The 22714-nt window shown below is 36.3% G+C and overlaps 2 protein-coding genes across 2 annotated transcripts; one reads left to right on the top strand and one right to left on the bottom strand.

The window, feature by feature from the left end:
• The first annotated feature begins 6851 nt into the window (after positions 1-6851).
• cacng3a (calcium channel, voltage-dependent, gamma subunit 3a) lies at positions 6852-11907 on the top strand. The gene is made up of 4 exons (XM_016250813.1): positions 6852-7418; positions 8838-8921; positions 9508-9648; positions 11126-11907. Exons 1-4 carry the CDS (start codon positions 7208-7210, stop codon positions 11896-11898), a joined length of 1209 nt encoding a protein of 402 aa, XP_016106299.1. The 5' UTR covers positions 6852-7207; the 3' UTR covers positions 11899-11907.
• A 1776-nt stretch (positions 11908-13683) lies between these two features.
• On the bottom strand, positions 13684-21695 carry LOC107564509 (mucin-12). The gene is made up of 11 exons (XM_016249607.1): positions 21439-21695; positions 20537-20893; positions 17922-20144; positions 17733-17803; positions 17124-17182; positions 16502-16659; positions 16213-16372; positions 15129-15320; positions 14719-14940; positions 13970-14126; positions 13684-13894 (listed from the first exon to the last, which is right to left on the bottom strand). Exons 1-11 carry the CDS (start codon positions 21479-21481, stop codon positions 13820-13822), a joined length of 3717 nt encoding a protein of 1238 aa, XP_016105093.1. The 5' UTR covers positions 21482-21695; the 3' UTR covers positions 13684-13819.
• Positions 21696-22714: the final 1019 nt, after the last annotated feature.

The following is a 22714-nucleotide window of genomic DNA, read 5'->3' as shown; positions in this document are numbered from 1 at the left end:
ATGGTCTTATTGAAGTGATGCAAAATGCCAACAAATACCCCCCCCCCCCCCCCCCCCCCCCCCCCCAGGGAAAAAAAAAAATATTTTTTTTAGAAATGAAAAATTACAGTGAAAGTGCTAACATTTCACAATAAGTGTAATAATGTACAGAAAATGACTTAAAAAATATTTTCAAAATGTGTATAAATATTCCTATACAGTAATTAACTAATGTTGATTTTTACAAATTAATGTTAAAATGTACACTATCATTTAAAACGTTTGGGTCGGTAAAGTTTTTTTTTTTAAAGAAATTAATACTGCTATTCAGCAAGGATGCATTATATTGATAGAAATCAGTAGTAAAGACATTTATAATGTTGCAAAATACCTTTATTTCAAAGAAATGCTGCTCTTTTGAAATTTCTATTCATCAGAATCCTGAAAAATATTAAGCAGCACAATGTTGTGACTCTAAAGACCGGAGTAATGATGCTGTCAATTCAGCTTTGCATCACAGGAAAAAATTACATTTTAAAATAGATTTAAATAGAAAACAGTTATTTTTAATTGTAATAATATTTCACAATATTACAGTTTTTACTGTAATAATGTGATACTTTTTTTTTTTAATCTTACCAAACTCAGACTTTTGAACAGTAGTGTATGTAATTAACTAATGTAAACATGTAGAGCTTTACTATATTGTGGTGTTTTCAAAATTTAAAAAACATAAACAATTTAAAAATGTGTAAACAAGTAATATCTTTGACCTTTAACACCTTGAGTTCAGGTTACTAGTTATAACCTAGACCATTAGTGACGTATGCGAAACATTATGCACATTCATGGTCACACTCATAACTCTTTTTCTCTGTTTTTATTTCAGAAAAATCGACGTGACACAGGTAATTTTGACAAGGAGTTCACCAAGATGGTGGTTGAGCTGACACCAACGGATAAACTCTTCATTATGAATCTGGACCAAAATGAATTCCAAGGCTTCTCCTACACTAACCCTGAGTTTGTCATTCAAGTTTAACACCAAACTCCAGTTGATTGCTCCATACAGGTGTGAGAGCAGGACACGGTCTTATTACCCAGAAAGCATTCTTTTGTCCCTGTGCCATCTTAATTGTGCTCTCTCTTCACCTAAAAAGGCACAAACCCAGCAGGTTCATACAGAACCAAACCAGGATTATACTCTCAACCAAGGCCTCAGAAACTGAAATGAATTCGCCAGAGGAGAGAGAACGGTTATAAAAGAGTGTATTCATAGTCTCCATGAGAATGTCTTGTGTTTTCATCTCCATGAGAATTATCCTACCTCTTTCTTTTACACATTCTCTCCATTGATTCAGCCAGCTTTTTCCTGCAGCCCCTCGTTTCCAAATGAATTAGCCTGACAACATGCAGCACTAATGGCCTTTTCCAGAGCTAATTAGGCCTTACGCAACCTTGAACCGTTTAAGTTACAATCTGGTCTAAATTAGTAAAGCATTTTGGTATCAATTCAAAGTCAAGTTCCCGTGCATCAGTGAGTGATAGATAAGCAAATATCCTAAAGCACTTCTTGCTAGATGTCTGTTTAAGTGGTTGATATCTGTCAGCTTGGTCTGAGATTCTCAGCATTACAGCAAAATATTTAAAATAATGACATCCATATGGCCTTTAGTTTGCTCCCAGCATAATGGCTTCTGTTCATGAAATGCTCTTAAAATTCATTCTTTGTGTCATGATAACTTGAGGGAAAAACAAGACAACAGGGTTGATTTATAATTTACATGCAACTCAAAAGCACATGGATAAAGCTTTGAAAATCAACATTTTACAAGAAAACGGTTGACGTTTGTGGTGCCAGAAATATGTTGATTGTTTGCCTTCATTGCTGATCAGTTTAAATCTGATATTAAAACAGTCTTAAATCAATGAATGAGCTTAACTGTGAGAGCATCATATTGATTTTGCTTTTTGAGATTTTTCAGTTGAATTTTCCTTATGACATAGTCATATTTATAAGATAAAGGGGGTAATTATAACAGAAGTCATATTTATGAGATGAAAATCATAAAGTCATAATTTCAATTTTGTTTCACTTTTTAATCTTACAATATCAGCTTGTTTGACTTCTATGTCTCAATTTCAATTTTTCATGTCTGAATGAATTAGTGTCCATTTTCATAATTATTTACCAAAGCATGAGTTTCCCTTGTGTGGTGGAATTGGATTTTTAAAGAAAAGTTGGCATAATGCCCATTTTAGGGTTAAAAAACGTTTGAGAAGGAAATATTCTGCAAGCATGACAAAGAGAATAAAATGCAAAAAGCAGTGCCTGTAGCATCAAATAACATGAAATTAAAATATGCTTACAAAAAAAAAAGGATAATGAATTAGGGGAGACATATCTTTAAGGGCACAGAAAAGTGCTATTGTATTACAATACATTCTTTTGATGTGCAATATAAGAATTACAAATACTGACTGGAAAATGTTAGAATGCACTTTCAACCTTTACTGTGTTTAAAGCATTGAGTTTCACCTTTTTTTTATTATTAATTTTTGAACAGCTGACAAGTGCATGCGGTTGCAATCCTTGATAAAGTGCGTAAGTGCTGTTTACTGAATTGGCATCAGGGGTTGTTTCATGCATATGACTGGCTGCAGAGAATATGATTCATACTGTATGAGCTGAAAAACTAACATTAGCTACTGTACCAGTCTTGACTGAAACCCTAATGTGCCATATATTTTTGTGGGGGAATCTGCCGTGTTTGGGGAGCTCATTATGTGCAATGTGTCTGTGTTAAACAGACTCCACAAGGAGTTTTAGTCTACCCTATGCATGCCTGGTAGAGCCCTTGCTCTTTAACTCGGTGTTAACTTATTAACTAAGTGTGTCAGTAATGGTTGGATCTGTTGTAGCATAGATCCTTATTAGGGTTATGGTGTGTGAACATTTCTATTTGTTTATATGTTTTATTTTGTAATTAGATATATAAAATAGAAATATAAGTATTCTAGTCTTCCAAATGAAAACACATTGTGTGATCATGTAAACAGTGATAAGTATAATCTGCTTTTCCTAAGGTGATAACTGGAAAAGTGGGGATAATGTATAAAGATATTGTATAATATTTATTGTATAGTGTATATGGAGGGTTAAAGGTTTGTGAAGACCTGTAGCCTGAACTACAAAGATGTGAAAGCTGGAAAGAGAGATTGAAAAGCTGTTATTTTAAAGCAACTGTATGTTTTTAAATACAGTTTCAAAATCATTCTGATGGTTCACTGACTTTTAATAATGCAAATGGCTTCTGTTTCCGCTCAATCGTGTGTTTTGGGATGATGTAGTCTAAGTTTGCTGAACGGGTATGAAATTCCGCGAAAAGGGTGGATTGCTTTATGGCAGTAACAAATGCACATGTAATTACGACAGTGAATTTCACTCACTTAACTCTAGGGAGCTCCAAAGTCGCAAAAATACACAGAACTACATACAGTTGCTTTAACTGGACTTTTATAAAACTAAAAATAAAACATAAGAAAGTGATAACATAGTGTGTAGTTGACAGCCTTACTAGTGTTACTGCCCTAAACTAAATCTCTTCGGCATGTGCGTAACTGTAAATGAATGATGTGGCCTTTACGCAATCAAGGTAATTGTCACACCTCGAACAAACATGCACATTTTAATATTATAAACCCTGGCCCTGTTTAGTAGGAGGTTATTATTTTAGTTTTTCTATCATGTTCTAATGATGAAGGCTTTAAAGGGCTTCCTGTACAAGAATCAAACCCCCAAAACAAGTTTTATACTATGCAAGACAGATGCATGTCAACATCGACACATCGACATAACATCCAGACAGCAGCAGTGGTTGGCTATGGGGAGGGCTATCGCTGGTAATTGCAGAGATATTTTGCATGTTATTTATTTATGCTATGTGGATTATTAAAGCTGAAGTTTTCAAATGCCAATCTGTGTGTTTGTAATTTTTGTTAGTTTTTGTTATGAGGTTCCATAGAGAGTCTATAGTGTCTTATATATATAGCGGTCATGTTACATTCTACACACACATTAAAACTACAATAGCGGGTAACCAGTGTTGGGAAGTAACTAGTTACATGTAACAGAATTACATAATTAACTACAAAATGAATGTATCTGTAATCAGTTACAGTTACTGAGAAAAAAAATGTGTAATTAAATTAATTACTAATGAAAATGTTAACGATTACAAAGGGAGTTACATTAATTTTTTTCACACACACCTCCACATACAGATTTAGCTGATTTCTTTCATAAATTGCATTGACTGCTGTTTTATTTCCTATTTAGGTTTATGTATATGCTTTATTTTTGAAGATTAACTGTTCTTTTCCAAGCCATTGTTTAGATGCCAGTGTTTCCTGTCATATATGCAAAGATTTGATTTCAAAATCAGTATCGTAGCTACTAAACTATTCCTTGTTATGGTTTTAAATCTGTGTTTAACCTAAGAATGATCTCAAAGTAAGTCTGATTTTGTGGTGGCTGTGCTTTCAAATTAAATGATTATAATCTTAATTGATTTAGCATGTGACAGTAATCAGTGTTGAGTAGCCTACTACTGTAAGGTTAATCCTGCCTGGTTTACATGTTTAAAAATTATTAACAGTTGAAAACATTAGAAATGTAGAAAAGTCATCAAAAAGTAATCAAATGTAACCAGTTACTGTCACTAATCTCTAGCTGGAGTGCCCGTGAGCTTCGCTAGAGGGCACTCCATTCCAGACTCTTGCCACTTTACCCCGGACTACATTTGCCATAATCCTTTGCCCGGACTAATCAGGACTCACCAATTGCAGTCACCTGTCTCTCATCACCTCATCAGTCACACACTATAACAGGGGTTCTCAAAGTCTACATTCAAAGGTCCAAATCTGAATTTTCATCAGTGTCAAAGGTCCGGACTGGAACAATTGGTTATTACAAAGCTTGTTTTTAATAAACATACGTAACATGCATAACAAAAAAATAAATAAATTTAAATAAAGTGCAACAGCGGCAAAACAATTAATTTAAGTGTCTGTAATAGAGGTCGACCAATAAGGGTTTTTCTCTGGCCGATGCCGATATTTAGAAATCAGGGCAGCCGATGGCCGATATATGATGCTGATTTTTTGGCCGATATGTTTGGCCGATATGTTTTTTCCTCCTTTATCTCATAAAAGCGAGTTTGAGTAAATGATTATTGCAGGGCATAAGATGGTAATAGTAGTAGTAGTAGTAGCCTAATTCATAGTAATAATACATGGCTCAAAGCACCTTCTCAAAACAGTTCTGAAGCATGCATTTTGTTTATGTTTGCTGACAGACACCAGCGTTTCCCACAGACTTGCAAATGCAAATTCATTCTCTGCCAGCAGGAGGCGCTGTTGGAGCAGGAGATATAGCGGTTTCCCCGGTTACGGCTGTAATCAAATACAAAACGGTAGGATAGACGAAATGAAAATGACATCAAATCTTTTCTGAAGACAGTCGGTTCTTTTCAATTATACATTCATATAAAAAAAAACGCGCTGCATTTTAATTTTGAAACGTGCAGTGCTCAGTTTATTCAACGAAGTAGAATCCTTTTGGAAAATCTATTTGTGGCGGTCAGTTTTGATTTTGTGATGGGCCGCCACAAATAACTCAATATATGGGAAACACTGGACACTGCTATAAGTCAAATGGCAATAATCTAAGTGATAACAAAAATAAATAAATAAAAAATTATTCATATTAGCGGTGAAATGTCGTCCGATTATGTCAAACGTCATATGCTCACTGGATGTCATGACAACAAATGTCATGAAGGAAAAGATTCAATATGTCGCCTTCGCTTTCATTTCGGACCATCTCCAAAAAGACATTAAAAAACTAAACATATGATTTACAAGTTTAACCAAAGTAGGAAATAATTAGTGTTCTTGAAATATGAAATTGGGGCGGGTCCGGACTGAATTCCCTCCGGGTCCGGGTCCAGATCCGGACCGGGGTCTGGACTTTGAGAAGCACTGCACTATAAGAATGACACACACACACACGTTTACACTGCTGATGATTGATAGCCTGTAATGTTTCCTAGTTTCCTTGCCTTCGAGTTTTTGATCTTGGACTGTTTCCTTGTTTTGATTGTTTGCTGCCTGCCCTGACCATTGCCTGTTTATTGGATTACTCTTTTGGATTTGCCTTGGATGGTACTGTTTTGCTGGTGTTTGACCCTGCCTGTCTGACTACGATCTTAATAAAGCTGCATTTGGATCCTCAACTCTGTTGTCACACCTCCAACGTTACAGTTACATTATTTTAATACAGTAATTGAAATAGTTACATTCCTTATTACATTTCAGATAGGGTAACTTGTAATCTGTAACCTATTATTACATTTCCAAAGTAACCTTCCCAACACTGAATATTGTAACCTGACACTGAGTATTTAATGTTGTACAATGTAAAAATATGTCATAGCAACTTGTCTAGCCATTTATATTGTCACAATAATTGCATACGTTTTATAGACTTTACAATCTAATAAAAAACTTTAATATGCGTAATTTCAGAAACGTTAAGTGTTAATAAACGTACGTTTTCTGTCAATATATATATATGCATAGTACGCAATTAAAAGTGCCACCTAATTTTTACGGTTTGTAAATAAGCAAATGCAAATGGCAGGGTAACTAAATAAATGTGTTAGTTTGTGCATGTTCTTCTTTAAAATGTACTGATCCTTTATTGCATAAGTTTATCTGTGCTGTTCACGACACTATCGAGCGCAAAGTGAGAGGCGGTGCTTTACATCCACAATCAGAGAGGCTCAACCAAAACCCACCTCATTATGATTCATGTGGGAATGCACACAGACCAGTCATGGGCATACTGGTTTTACCCGAGGGAATATCGAGAAATCCTAACACCACCGTAATATATTTTGGGGAAAGGTTTTTCTTGGGAGTTGATTTTGAATGTATAAGGTAAGTTTGGAGCGTTAAAATGAGGATTTAGCTTACCTTAATGAAGGAGATAAACCCCAATGATCTCTCTCACTTTACGCGTAAAAGCGCACAGCATGAGGAACGCGTGCCAAAACTTCTCGAAAACGTCACTGTCACGGTCGCAGACATGTAAGACTTCATCAACACGCGTAAATATGGATAAACCGTGCTAAGTGTACACTGATGCCAGAGAGCCGGGTGCAGGATGAAGGTGTGTAATCGTGGAGTGCAGATGCTCCTCACCACGGCGGGGGCTTTCGCAGCCTTCAGCCTGATGACCATCGCGGTGGGCACCGACTACTGGCTGTACTCGCGTGGAGTCTGCAGGACCAAAAGCGTCAATGACAATGACACCAACCGAAAGAACGAAGAGGTACTTACGCACTCGGGACTCTGGAGACAGTGCTGCATGGAAGGTACTTTTTTTTCCCTTCAAAACTGTGAAAAAGTGCTTTTTATTACATGTATAAGTGGATGACTTGATAACACTATAATAGCCTATATATTTAGCTCAAACTATGATTTTGTTATGATTTTTATTTTATGATTGCAAGTAAGTTGTAGCAGTAGAACTGTGGTATAAGTGTTGCAATAAATTGATGGTAAATTGCTATTCATTAAACGAATGAATTAATTAAATGACAGAAAGGTTCTGAAACCTTAACACAGTATTTGTTTGAGATTTAATGTTACCGAATAATTGAAATATTTATACTCTTACACCAAAAAATTGTACATTTTATAATTAACTAGGCTAATTTTATTCAACTCAAAATAGCATAACATCACTTAATCAACCGAAATACCTTAATTTATGCCAACTATTGTTTATGGGTTAAATCAGGTAAAAATAGCAATTTAATATAACAATTTCAAGTTACCATTTTTACAGTGTACAAAAAAACTCAAATCACCTTGCAATTGTTTCATTGTACAGTAGTTTTACTGTTTTTTGCATGTACCATAAATTACTCATAGTACACATTCACTATAATAGTACTATCTTACAATGACCTTACCGTCACTGTCATTTTACCACACATTACGTTTTTCTAAAGCTTGTGTGTCAGACGACTATAAATGTTTAAAAGTTGGAGCCAAATCAAACCCCTTTCCTGTTTCCTGTGGGTTGATTTATTTATCTGATTATTGATTGAATTATTTTGACTTTCTCTCACAATACGCATTCCTCTAGTTTCGACCCACACCCTCTCCTACTCTCTGACCTATATCACTTCAACGTCAATTCTTTTAATGGAAAGTGTAATGAAGCGTTCACTCTGTTAAAAGGGCATCAATGTGGCAGCGTTCACTTTACGCGTGTGAATGCAAGAGATATTTAGGGTACGAGTAGACAGTTATGAAAGACGGTTGGCACAGACCATACTTTCTCTAAAACATCAGTTATACACACAAAGATATAGAAATCCAGCAATTAAAAATGCAGATGCATGTACATGTATGTGGCATCTACATCGCTCTCACATACATGCACATGCAATGACCATTTTGTATTAAATTACAAACAACAAAAAAGAAAGCCACGGAAGCCCTGTTTAAATTGACATTTTAGCTTCTATATTTAGCTTTAAATCTCTTTTAAATAGTTACTTTGGCTCATGATATTTGATATGTGGAATGACACTGAGCAAAATAGAAAATGTGTTGCTTAGATAAAAGAGAAACAGAGTCTGTGTGTTTTGAGAATGTCTAATTAGTTTGGAGGATATTGATATTGTTAATGATTTGATAGCATTAGTCCAATCATGTGGAAAATGGCATTAGCCTTTAACCGAGGCATGTGTGATTGTGAAAGTGTCTGGTGTTTCTTACAGGAATATTTAAAGGGGTTTGTAAGAACATTGATCATTTTCCAGAGGATGCAGAATATGAACAAGATGCTGCGGAATATCTACTGCGTGAGTATCTACAAATGTTTCACATTCAGTTAAAGGTAAAACACATGCAATAAAAACCTACTATAAAAATAGCATTTGCAAACTCTGTAGTTTCCAATTTAATTACTGTTAAAACAAGGTTCCTTCCTAAAGATTTTAGAAAAGTGTGGAAATGTAGTGAATTTGATTTGAGTAAATTCCAAGTGTGAATATACGTATATGGAAAAAAAGCAGTATGGAAAAATATTTGTGTTATTGTGTTAATCATACTGATGCATCAGGTGAATACTTGCAGATTCTTCTCATCATGTAGCATGTTATTACTTCAGGAAAACCAATGGCAAAAAAGAGAAAATAATCATATTTAGAGATGACAATATTATATAAATATAATGCTGTATGAACCATTTGTGTAAAAATATGGACTGAAAAATTTAGAGTGGTTTGAAAATGATGGAATTTTGAATTGGAAAATATGTAGGAACCCTGTAAAAGAGCTCAAATAAAATAATAAGTACAATAATAATAAGTATATAGATTAGAGAAAAACACTATTAGAGATTAGTTATAATGTGTGTGTGTGTGTGTGTGTGTGTTTGTGTGACAGGTGCTGTGCGCGCCTCTAGTCTTTTCCCTATACTGAGTGTGGGACTGCTGTTCATTGGTGGAGTGTGTGTAGCCGCCAGTGAGTTCTACAAGAGCCGACACAATGTCATCCTGAGCGCAGGCATCTTTTTTGTCTCAGCTGGTATGTCCATATGCTCATATATAGACTTTTACCTGGTTATATGTACCATAGATGTTTTCAAATATATCAATTATAAATATATCTGCAAACAGCAATCACAGGGTGAAGCACCCAAATAGCAGCCCTTTGTAATGTTGAGTAGATTTGTTTGATCATAGCAAAGCAGATTTTGTATTATTTGTAACTTTTTAGCTTTTGACAAGTAGGTGGCAATGTAAGCAAATTTATGTGGTATTCTCATGACAGTAATATGGAAGCCAATTTCTGCCACATGAGAAAAACGATTTGGTAAATCATAATTATGACAAAAGTGAATTTAGGACATAAAGAGACAAACATATGAGATAAAAAGTTTAATTATGACATAAAAGAGGAAATTATAAGAAAACGTCTAAGAGATTATGACAAACAATAATGATAAAAAGTCAAGTCACTTTTACTTATATAGCGTTTTTAACAATACAGATTGTGTCAAAGCAGCTTTACAGTATTAAATAGGAAAAATAGTGTGTAATAATGCAAAACAGTAAACACTCAATTTTCAGTTAGAGTCAGTTATGACATAAAAGTCTTAATATAGACAGCCGAAATTAGGACTTAAAAAGTCACAGTTATGACAAAATGTTGTCCTTTTACTTCATAATTAAGACTTTTTGTCATAATACAAACTTGTTGTCATTATTTTGACCTTTATGTCATGTTTATGACTAGATGCCCATAATTTCCCATAATTTGTTCTCATACTTTTGTCCTTTTATTTAATAACTATTACTTTTTTTGTAATATTAATTATTGTACTTTTTTTATCTTAGAATTATAACGTAGTATCTCAAATATACTTTTTCTATAATAAATATTATTATATTAAGTCAATTATTATGACTTATGTTTCTTCTGGTATGAAAGTTAAATTTATGATCTACTAAGGATAAAAAGTCACAATTATGGGAGAATAAGTCCTAATTGTGATAAGAAAAGGCAAAATTGACAAACTTTTTATATCATAATTATGACTTTTTGTTAGAATTTTAACCTTTTCATTTCATAGTTATGACTTCACATTTACATCTCAACATTACCTACTTTATATCTCATAATTATGGCTCAGTATCTCATAATTTCGACTTTTTATGTGGCATAAATGGGCTTCCATACAATGCAACGTTTCATAAACAAAACTACAGAATCAATGCCAAGGGTGTCTTTAGCGACTTCATGATTTTGGAAAATTAGTATTGAAGGCAATAAAATATGATATTTTTTTGTGGGAAAAATGCATTGCTTACATAATTTACGTAAGATTGTTTTCATAAGATCACCAGTTATTTCGAGGAAGGCATGATAACTTCTAGTGACATTTAACTAATTTCTAAGGACATTTCTTAGCAAATTGCCCCCAATGTATGATTAGGTTAGAAACACACACATAAGTGAGCTGGAGCAAAAGAAGGTTGACAGTATCTTTTTTTTTTTTTAGGCCTCAGCAACATCATTGGCATTATCGTGTACATCTCATCCAACGCTGGCGACCCTAACCAGAGCGAGTCGAAGCGCAGTCACTGGTACGGCTGGAGCTTCTACTGCGGCGCTCTTTCCTTCATCATAGCGGAGACTGTAGGCGTCCTGACCGTGCACCTGTTCATCGATACGCACCGTGTGCTGAGAGCGCGTTCGCATCGCACGCTCCAAACCAGCACGCATTCCCTACAGCATCGGCGCTCGACCAGCTACCGTTCCCGCTACCGCTGGAGGCAGGGTCAAAACCGCTCCTCAGACTCCCGATCGCGCGAACCGTCTCCGGCCCGTCACGGGAACGACCTCGGACTTTACGCGCTGGGACGCGGACTTCCACCAACAGCTGCTCACACGCTCGCGCACAACACCCTCAACGCTGGCCGTGGTTTTGCACATTTTCATAACTCTGTCATCGCTAATAACAGCTTTGCAAATCCTCACGTGTTCACCATGCAGAACTCGTTGAAATCAGAAAGAGGGCTTTCGCACATACAGAACTCGTTGAGCACCGAGAAAGGCTTTGCGTTTGCAAATGCACATGGACAAAATTCAGTCAAACCTGAAAATGGAGTCGTGCTGTCGCAGAACTATAAACTAAACGCACTAAATCCCAGTAAAAGCCCAGTGCATGCGCAAAATTCTGGGAATGACAATTCACCCGTGCAAAACGCTGTAAAAGAGCCCTCATATATGTCTCAAAGTAGCACTGCGTCAAGAAGAACAACTCCGGTGTAAAAAAAAAAGGGACCTATGCTGCTATATTATGCTATATGAAAGGTCATGAAGATTAGCTAATTCCTTCACTGAATATATGCATATTATTTGCTTTTAGCTTGATGAAGACTAAATGAAGTGGATTGACTCTGAAAAAAACAAATGGTGCCGTTTATTGTGCCCTCTGCTGTCTCTATGCAGAAGCGAACCTGCTGCCTTTATCCTCGGAACTTTTCCGGATGCAATACTCCCGTTCTCTCTCGTGAAGCCAACAAGGAAGTGACTTAAACTGTAATTCGTCAACTGGCCGCTAGAGGCTGCCTACAAAAGGCAGTCAATCCCATTGAATCCCCATGTTAAAATGCCCAACTTTACAGCAGAAAAAAACGTTTACAGCCTGGTTCAAAAAATTATTTTGGTCTATATAGCTAATTTTGCCCTTCATGACAACTGTGAGGGGGGGATTTTTTTTAGAACTCATCCGTTTAAATCATATTAAGCCTTAAAGTTCTGCATAATTAAGGGCGTGGCCACTTGAGTGACAGGTGGATTGCCGCTGCTGTCACCACCGTCGAGCTAGGTGGGCGTGGCTTCAGCAACCTGCTCCCGCCTCTTTGCCCATTTTCGATTATCTGGGAGTGACGCGCGGTGACACGCTGCCAAGATGGCGACGGCCGGCTCCGCCCACTTTGAGCTTCAAAAACGCTCTTCGGAAATCTACGGGTGACGTCACGGACACTACATCCATTTTTTATACAATCTATGGTGAAAACACACTGGACCCTTTTCACTGATGCCGTTTTTGACAACGTAAATCTAGAAAAGCATTTTATATTTTCATTTTAAAAATGTCATATACATTTATAAAGCTATACTAAGTGTTTTATGAACTTGGCATTAAATTACAGAAAACTAGTGTGTGGGAGTGACAGCAAATTTGGCATTTCACTCTTCTGACCACCGTAATCAATCTCTCATGTGATCTTAATATGTTTCCCCTCTTTTGTAAAGTCATAGAAACACTAATGTGAACTTTTTTTTTTTGCGCTAGTGGAGCAAATGAGAATGCAAAAAAAAACATTTGCTGTAGTTTCCATTTGCTACTATAGAAGTTTACCCAAATATGGCGATTTCTGAGAACCCCGCAAATGTGAGCATTCAGAGCATTCGGTTTTTAGTGTACATTTTATGTACCCTGTTGGATTGGGAAAGTTAGCATACAGTTTTTATACAAATTAACAGACAATACAATTGATAGGACAGATGGCCTGGAGCAATGGGGTTAAGTGGATTGATTTTAGACTCAATGAGGGCAGAACAGGATGGTGGCATTAGTGTCTGGGTCATGCATGACTATGACTGAACCTTGAACTTTTATATTTGCATGTTAGGCAATCAGAAAACGGTGTCTTGCTACCTCAATTATTAGGCGTGTTCAAGTTTGCTAACACCAGGTTTGTTGTCACATCTTTGGAAAGCAGAGCAGGAGAATACGAAAAACTATATGTTCTATTTTCAGAATAAGTACAGCATTTTCTATTAATTTCTCATTTCTTATTATTAATGTTAAAAACAGTTGTGCAGCTGCTTAATATTTTAGTGAAAACTGACACTTTTTTTTCTCGGATTCTTTGATGACTAAAGTCTAAAAGAACAACATATATTTGACATAGAAATCTTTTAATAACATTATAAAAGTCTTTACTGTTACTTTTAATCAATTTATTGTGTCATTGCTGAATAAAAGTATTAATTATCTAAAAAGTTTCCTAAAACCTAACATTGGAATGGTAGTGTACATTTTATAGAGTACACTGGAAGCAGATCCCAAAAAAGTATTTTTTCATTTAAAATACATTTTTATTAAGTTTGGCACAACAATCGTGTTCCAGAAACAGATTAAATATTCTTTCACTTGACCAGAGCTTGTTGGGTTTCTCCATTAAGCGGTCCAGCTCTTCTCTAAATCTACAAGTTCCATGCCTTCACAGTAAGAGCGTGGACGGGACGCTTTCACCTGGATATGAAGAACAGTTATGTGTCATTCCATTACAACAATATAGATATAGAGTCTTTAGTGTACGAGTCTTACTGTGGTGGTATTCCTGTTGATCTGCTGCAGCAAAGGGAATGGTGTCCATTGAATCGGCTCGATTGGCCAGCTACAGACTGACAGATCACTAGCCTTCCCAGAATCCATTACACCATCCGCCAAGCTGCAGTTGCTGAGATCCCAACCATACTGAGAACTGTAAGCCAAAACATACATGGAAAAATCATGTGAACAACTTACTCATCTTATGGTAATACTATGGTGCTTTATACACTACCATTCAACATTTGGGGTAAGCTTTTAGTGTTACAAAACATTTATAGTGTTACAAAATATTTCTATTTCAAATAAATGTTGTTCTTTTGAACTTTCTATTCAGCAAAGAATCCTGAAGAAGAAAAAACTGTTGAGCAGCACAACTATTTTCATCACTAATACTAATAAGAAATTGTTAGAATGATTTCTGAAGGATCATGTGACACTGAAGACTGGTGTAATGATGCTGAAAATTCAGCATTGCATCACAGGAATAAATAATATTTTAAAATCGATTGAGATAGAAAACAGATATTTTAAACTGTAATCATATTTCACAATATTACCATTTTACTGTATTTTTAATCAAATAAATACAGCCATTGTGAGCATAAGAGACTTCTTACAAAAATATTAAAAACCTTACCCACACCAAACTTTGAAACAGTAGTGTACCATGCTACTGAAACTCATGTACCATGATATTAATGGTAAACCATGATTTATTCAATAATATGCTAATCTTACGGTACCCGTGAGGATATATGGTGTTGAGGTGTGTTCCACTACCGTGGTATGTGGATACCACAGAAAGAGTGTCATCATGGTAACAGCAGGTACGGTCAAGTGCTCTCATGTGTAGTAATTCATCAGAGCGGGTGAAGGCAGGGTTATCCAACGAGTCCTCAGAGCCCGGCCAGGACCTTCCCCAAAAACGAGCCGAAAGCTCATCAAAGTGATTAAATCTGCGATAACTGTTTCCACACACAGAAGACAAAGGAATATTATTCACACATTCGACCCCTTTGTTGTGGCGCTATCACAACCCATGGTTTGTTTTAACTGGCCAATGATTTCCTGCAAACTATTTCCAATAACAAAACCAGGCTACTAGAGCTGAGTATATGGGAGTGTGTGTGTATAAAATGATTAAACGTGATACCTGCTGCGTGTTTGTTCCACTTTGGCTTGCATTATCATGGTTTTAAAGCGGCGCACTGTGAGATAAGACAGAAGAGCCATGATTGCTGCGACAGCGACCAGTACTCCAAAGCACACGCCCACCAAACGCGGCCGGGTCATGCGGAGGTCACAGCGCTGGCCCATAAACCAGTAATCCTCCCCAACAGGACACCTTCAGAAAAAGAGAGTTTGGTCAGCAGGATTTTAACCCGATAAAGCCTGCTGTATCATATTTGATATGCAAATTTTTGATTATCAAAATGATGGAAACTTCCCTGTTGTACACAGTATTCTACATGCTTTCTGTCATCTGATTTATGCTTTTTCAGCAAATAAAAGGCCTTTTGGTATAATTGTAAAACCATCTTCAAATCGTGTTTTTTTACTGTGAAATCTTTACTGATTCTTATAAAGTAGAACAAAAATACTCTTTATATGGTTAGTAATATTTCATGCTAATTAAGGTTACTTGATTAAACATCATCTTGTAGAAAAATCATGTTCAAATGTATGTTTCAAATATGATGCAACAGGCTTTTAAGGAACGTTTATTTGTACGTCTCTCAATCATCAATGTATTGGGAGATATAGAGTGACAAATGATATTTATATGCATTTCATGTATTATTATGAAGATCTTGTTGATTGACATTACAAGCTTTCAGAATTACATCTAATTTTTTTGGCCATGAGAATTTCAGTAACTGAACCAAATTGCAAATTTTTGCTCAGTTTGTTCCTCTGAATAAAATCATGTGTGAACTCCATAATCTTTTATACTATATAAGCCATAAAAGCCTGATGTATCAAATATGATACTTAACAAAAAAGGTTTTTTTTTTAGATTTCATCTAAAGGTTTAATAAACTGTTCCATTCAAAAAATATAGATATATTTTTCTGACTATTATTTAATATGTTAGGCTTTACAGGGTTAATCAGTGTGCACATATAAATGCACAGGTCTGGACCAGAACAAGTTGCGATTAAGATCAGATTGTATGCTGCAAATAAAAAATCTGACTATGCAAAACTACACTGCATGTAACTGTACATGGAACTTACTGGCAGATAGGCTGTTGCCCGAGGCGATGGACACAGATGCCCTGATGTTTGCAGTATTCAGAGTGGCACACAGATGTACATGTGGCATTGCCCTTTGAAGAAACACACTGGAACCCAGATGGACATTCAAACAACCATTCACAAACATCTGTCTGCAACCCTTGGAAAGAAACAAAGAAAGAAAACAAACAAAAAACATATTAAGGTATGATAGGTGGTCTGAGTGGTTAAGATAGAAATAAAAGCGAGAGATATCTAAGTGGTTAAAATCTCGTTATTCAACACTCACCTCCCACAGTAATATTCTTCACTCTAACTCCACCCACAAGTATTCCTTTCTTTGGCAGTGGGTTTAACCCCGCCTCTTGTAACAGAGACTCCACCCTTCCCAGCCAGGAGAGCGCTTCCACTGTTTGGAACTGAACTAGTGTTTGCAGAACTGGGCCACTGATGAAAATATACATGACAGAATCCATCAAATCTACTTATTTAACACAAGTCATCCACTATTTAGATACTTTAGGATCAGGTTTTCAAAATCTTTTTCTCTGCTGAACCACTGTGACTTAAATTTTGTACCTGAAATACTCTTTGAGATTTGTTTTTTTTTGTTATTTTTTATGTTTAGTAATATTATAATACATTTTATATAATAATAATAATGTTGTCTGTTTTAAAAGAATGTTATTGTTTTTATTTTGCATTACCATTTCTATCACAATTTCATGAACCCTTCACAGTTTAATAATGATCCTCTACGGGTCCCAAACTGAAAGTTTACTTTAGACAATCAGTCAGAACAAAAAAAAAATGTAATTTACAATTACAAGTTCTTCCTAAGTACTCACTGAATTAAATGTGCATTAAAGCAATGTCTAGTTGACAATATATACGTCAGTAAAACTTTTTACCTGTGCCAGGTTACATGTTGATTCTGAAATCCAGAAAGGCTGTACAGAAATGTCTCCACCTACAGGAGTGGATGAAGAGCAATGGTAATCAAATTACCATCAACCATCTGCTGACATGAGTGTGTCTACACTAACATTCAAAAGTTGGGTTCCAAAAACAATTTTTTTTTGGGAAATAAATTAATATTCAGCAACGACACAATCAGCTGATCAAAAAGGGATAGTAAAGACATTTATAATGTTATAAAATATTTATATTTCATACATAACTTTCTATTCTATTCAAGGAATCCTGAAATTTTTTTTATTACGCTTTCCACAAAAATGTTAAGCAGTTTCTTAAGCATCAAATCAACATATTAGAATGATTTTTGAAGACTAGAGTAATGATGCTGAAAATTCAGCTTTCTATAACAGGAATAAATTACATTTTAAAATATATTCAAACAGAAAACAGTTGTAATAATATTTCACAATATTACTGTTTTGACTATTTTTATCAAATAAACGCAGCCTTGGTGAGCATAGAAGACTTCTTTCAAAACATAAAAATTCACATGTACAAAGGTTTGAATGGTAGTGTATATAAAGTAATTCAAATGGTTTCACCTCAAGCAACCTCATACTAGGGGCATAATCTCCTTCCAGAACAATCTGTAAGAGTACTTGAAATGTTTTCTCTGAAAACAAAAGAATAAATGTTTTTCAGGAAAAAAACAAGATTCATGTATACTAAGAATATGGAGAAGTTAAAAATTAGGCGTCTCAATCAGCAAAAGTGACAGATACATTACTCACCCTTGATGATTGCTGGCTGGTCCTTCACTATAAAATAATGACGTCCATGTAGCCACTTCCTGTCAAAGCTGGATGCAGTAGAATGGATCCAAGATGTTTGAGTCACTACTTGTTTAGATACTGTGTGTGCTTTTGTTTTAATTAGATAAGAGCTTGTGGTCATATGTTGGGGAAGTCTGACAGTGCTGGGTTTACGCACTGGAATGTGAGTCTGGACCTGGACCGAAGTCGTTTCTGTGGACGTGGCATGTGGATTCATCTGGGGGCTAGTTATTGAAGGTGTGTGAACCACAGAGGTCTCACTAGTTTCCCAATGTGGAGTGGTCGTACTAACAGATGTGCTTGTTGGAACAGTTGTACTGACCTGAGAGATGTATGGAGTCGTGGTTTCCAGTGATGAAGTACTCAATGTGGCAATAGTGCGGGCGGTAAGCCCATTAGTGTTTTCTGTTGATCCAGTATGAATGTCGTTAAACAGAGATGAGCCAAGAGTCGTCTTCGAAATTGTTGTTCTAGTCTGAGTAGGATCACTCACTGTTTGACCACTACTCTTCTCACTGATATCAGTTACATCGGAAAATCCCACATTGCTCTTCGTGTTTTCAGAAGATGTTGAATACTGAGGTGTAAATGTGTATATAGGGAATTCAGTATGCATACTTGATTTTGTGTTGGTATTTTGGACTTGTGATGGAGACACATCAAGTTCTTCTAAATCAGTGCGGTTCTCAGATCTCACTGTAGTGCTGTCTTCAACCATGAGGTCAGAAGTAACATTACGACTAATCTGAGGACTTGACAAAGAGATTGATGGAGGGCTGGTGACGGGGCTTTCTTGTTTGCCTTGTACTGTGGACACTAAATATAAAGTGCATGCAAGACCGAGACAATCACTTTCAGATGGTGACAGATCCTTGTCCCTTTTTGGGGTACTAGGACTCTCAGTAGGGGTCAGGTCTGGAAGGATGGTATCTGGGAAAGTGGTGAAGGCACTGATTTTGTTAGTGTTGTGTGACATCCGGTAAGAGATTGACGCAGATGCAGAGCTGGTTCCTTGGGTGCTTGTATCGTGTTGACTTTGGATGGTGTGTGAGATGAGGGTGGTTGATGCTTCCAAAGACATCAAAGTTGGAGTCTCAAGTGTGTTATATGAAGAGTGCATGAACTCGCCTGAAGTTGTTGGCTCATTCTCAGTGGTAACATTTATTGGCAGCTCATTCGGAGACGTGGAGTATTCAGCCGTGTCGCTAAAAGAAAACGCTAATGTGTGGGTTTGATTAACATCTGGAAACTCTGATACTGTTGCAGGCGTACTAGTAGTGAGTACTGAATCATCATAGATTCTTTGATTAGTAATGTTTTTATCTGCATTAGTTGACCTTGGAGAGCGATCTGTCCTGTCCATCTCTGATGATATATGTTGGTTGTCATCTGTAATTGTGTTTGAACTCCAAAAAATCGAATCAAATCGACTCTTCCCAGCATTCTCTGATATTGTAAACCCATCTCTATTTGGAAGCGTCACCGTGGTTGCTTTAGACTTGTAAGAACTGCCACTAAGAAAGTGTTTAGAAGTTTTGTTGAATGGCTGAATATAATGCGGACTTACAGTCATAAAGCTGGAAGTTGGAAACATTGAACTTGGATTATCTCTTTTTGTCGTTTTGGGCTGTATTTTGGTAAATGAATGTGTATGTGTGTGCTGTGAACTTCCTATATGTAGTTCAGTGTGTGCAACATCATTTGTGGTTAAAAGTGCACTTGTTTTTGCCACATCAGTTGCCTGTTTGGGTGTAGTTTGTACAGACACCAATGGTGATTGGATTTCAGTAGAAGACTGCATCAAAGAAGGTTCATTAGACAACATTGTATGCGTGTTCATGTGTGTGTCAAGGGCAGAGCTGCTCTGTGTATCAGAATAAGAATGTGTGCCAGCGAGTGCGAGGTCGGAGATCCAGGCTCCAGCCGTTTCCTGTCCATTGTTGGTGATTTCCTGCGGAAATAGAGGTCTGCGCTTATCGTCCAGGTCAGACACACCTCCGCCCTGCTGCATACTCTCACCCATGAGAGTGTGTGTTTTGTGGGCTGCATTGCTGCTCACTGAAATGTTAGGAGTGTAAGTTACATCGTTTGAGCCATTCGGAAAGGGAGACACCGGGTCAGCAACAGAGTGGGTGTAAGGAATCAAAGCAAGAGTGTGACTGTCCTCTGACGTGTTCCATCCTGAGAAAAACACACACACAATGATGAATGGAAACAGGAATTATGAGATTATTCAAGACACAAGATTCCAACACTAACTAAGAACACTGCATTCATGTATTTTCATATGTATTTATACTTAATAACTGCAGAAGGAAGATAACCTTTTTGTTTAACTTTGTATGAATAAGGAAAATATGGAGGATCTTTTGATTTTTGCCAAGACTATCTGTATTGCATATATTTCTCCAATAATAAAAAAGATTCCAACACTAAGGGAAATGTACAAACATACAACAACCTTCTCACTGGGTATTGTTCCTATACTTTTCACATACACTAAGGATTTGGGGTTGGTCAAAAATAATGTTTTTGAAAGAATATGATATTAGCATGGTACTTAATTGACTTACTCAGATGTAATGTGGCAAATGTTTCATCAGTCCTTCTCAAGCTCCATTCAATGATGGTTCTCCCAATGCCAGAGAATAGTGCCCGCTCCTCTCTTTCATAGATCAGTGTATTCCCATTCCCAAATTTAATTCCAACACGAGCGCCTTTCCCAACAGAAATGACCTCTATCCAAACAGTCTGATTTTCATAAGCATCAATAATCCAAGTGCAGATAACATCCAACAGTTTTTCTGCGTTGTCACTGGTAATTCTGTTAAATAAAAGGCTGTTTGGGTGTAAAGAGTACCGAATTGAGCCGCTCCTCTCTCCAATAATTTTCCCTCCACACTCTTGATTCAAGTTCAACAGCGTGTTACCTACAGAGAAAACATCATCATCACCACCTTCAATAAGTTAAGAAACTTTACATATTTTTACCTTAAAAGTAGCCATTTTATATATATATATCATTTACCATATATATACCAAATACCATTTTACATTTTAAAGTATCAGTACTTTTGTACTTTAACAGTATTTTTTGTAAGGGATGTCACTATGGTTGCTACTTTTATTCCAATAATAGCATAGTAGCCTAATATGAATGTGCATGTCCAAAAACAACAACAACAAAATGTAGCCTAGCAGTACCATGGTACTTTTGACGTGTGTAAATTCTGTGGTGCATAAACATTCAGTAACTACATGTTATGATCAGGCCCACAACAGTAAATTTTAAGATTACCATGATACATTTAAAAAACGGATATGATATAGATGAATCATAACATAAACTATTTAAAAACTATATTAAATAGTTTTTATAAACTATCTAAAATATGGCTAATGGACACATGTTTAAACATAAGGTAAGGTTTTTACCATGTAAATACCTCGTCTATTAATGAAATAGTCGTCTTACCTGGAGCGAAAATCAATAAGAAAAGATACACAAAACGAAGCATTTTGCAAGCCAAAACCTTCCAGGAAGGAATCCGTTCCCACAGTTAATTCCATAAAGAATATTTAACAATTCTAAAACATGATGCAGACAATATGCTAATTAAACTAGTCAAAAAAAGTAGGTGTAACGAGGATTCATATCAGTTTTCTTTCTTTTTAAAGACCTTTACAGAAGAGTGAAGTTCATCCCTCAGTCCGCCGCAGAAACCGCGTTAAACCACCTCAGCTCGATTTATGAAGCTCGCGCGTGCGTATGCGCCCGAGGGGTGTAGAAAACAAGGCATCGTCAGACATATGATTACGATTAGGCATCTTTTTAAGAGGGAAAATGGGACGGAAGCGGTAAAACGTTAAGGGGACAGAGGAGATTTCAAGATTAGGTTCTTTATCGAGGTTGTGTGTGTTTGTGTGAAAGAAGACATAGAGAGAGTTTGTTTGCGCTCCTCTGAGGAGCTTGTGCTCTCAGTTCAAACTAGAAAATAGATGAACGCAGAAGGTCATTCAGAGATCGTTGGCACAGTGTCTGCGTCTCAAAATCAAGAGATGACTTTTTAGACAGCAGTTCTAGGGGATTGAGTGCAGGAATTGAAGGGATACTACCACAATACTTTTGTGTGAGGGTAGATTAGACAAACTCAGATTTTTAGACACTGCATTTGTAAAGCAAAGTAAAAACTAGAACTATACTAAAAGGTATTCTGACATTAAATAAAACTCAAACAATTTCTTAAAAGTCAATTTCATTTTCAATTCTAATCTCACTGCATTTAAAACTTTGCTTAACCTTTTGCTAATTCGCAGAAATCCTGACATTCACAAACACAAAAACAGGAGGAAATGCCTGGAGCGTCCCTCCCTAGCTTCTCATCATCACAGTGAGAGGTATGTTCACTGACATACTAACACACACATAAACACAGAGGGAGGGAGAAGGATTTATTACACCTGCAAAGAAAACATGGGTTTAAGTCCATAAGATAGGAGTGTCTTTAAAATTAAAGCCTTTTTGAACTTAACTTAAACCAAGGTTCTTCTCTTTTACCCTACAGTCTTAAAAATAAAGGTGCTTCAAAAGGTTGAAACCATTCAGTCAAAGGTTCTTTAAAGAACCATCTCTTTCTTACCTTTTTATAACCTGAAGAACCTTCTTTCGCCACAAAGAACCTTTTGTGAAACAGAAAGGTTCTTCAGATGTTAAAGGTTCTTTATGGAACCATTTAGACAAAAAGGTTCTT

The sequence above is a fragment of the Sinocyclocheilus grahami genome, unplaced genomic scaffold (genome assembly GCF_001515645.1).
Source record: "Sinocyclocheilus grahami isolate Dianchi unplaced genomic scaffold, SAMN03320097.WGS_v1.1 scaffold25.1, whole genome shotgun sequence".
Classification (NCBI taxonomy): domain Eukaryota; kingdom Metazoa; phylum Chordata; class Actinopteri; order Cypriniformes; family Cyprinidae; genus Sinocyclocheilus; species Sinocyclocheilus grahami.
The sequence above is the reverse complement of the archived record's forward strand: the minus strand, read 5'-3'. Positions and strand labels throughout refer to the sequence as shown.

Excerpts from the sequence above, each read along its gene's own strand:
- cacng3a (XM_016250813.1), top strand. The coding sequence starts at position 7,208 with ATGAAGGTGTGTAATCGTGGAGTGCAGATGCTCCTCACCACGGCGGGG. Across the intron at positions 8,922-9,507 it reads TGCTGCGGAATATCTACTGC|GTGCTGTGCGCGCCTCTAGT; the intron begins GTGAGTATCTAC and ends TTTGTGTGACAG. Across the intron at positions 9,649-11,125 it reads CATCTTTTTTGTCTCAGCTG|GCCTCAGCAACATCATTGGC; the intron begins GTATGTCCATAT and ends TTTTTTTTTTAG.
- LOC107564509 (XM_016249607.1), bottom strand. The coding sequence starts at position 21,481 with ATGCTTCGTTTTGTGTATCTTTTCTTATTGATTTTCGCTCCAG. Across the intron at positions 20,894-21,438 it reads CTTATTGATTTTCGCTCCAG|GTAACACGCTGTTGAACTTG; the intron begins GTAAGACGACTA and ends TTTTCTCTGTAG. Across the intron at positions 15,321-16,212 it reads GGGCAACAGCCTATCTGCCA|GTGTCCTGTTGGGGAGGATT; the intron begins GTAAGTTCCATG and ends CTTTTTCTGAAG.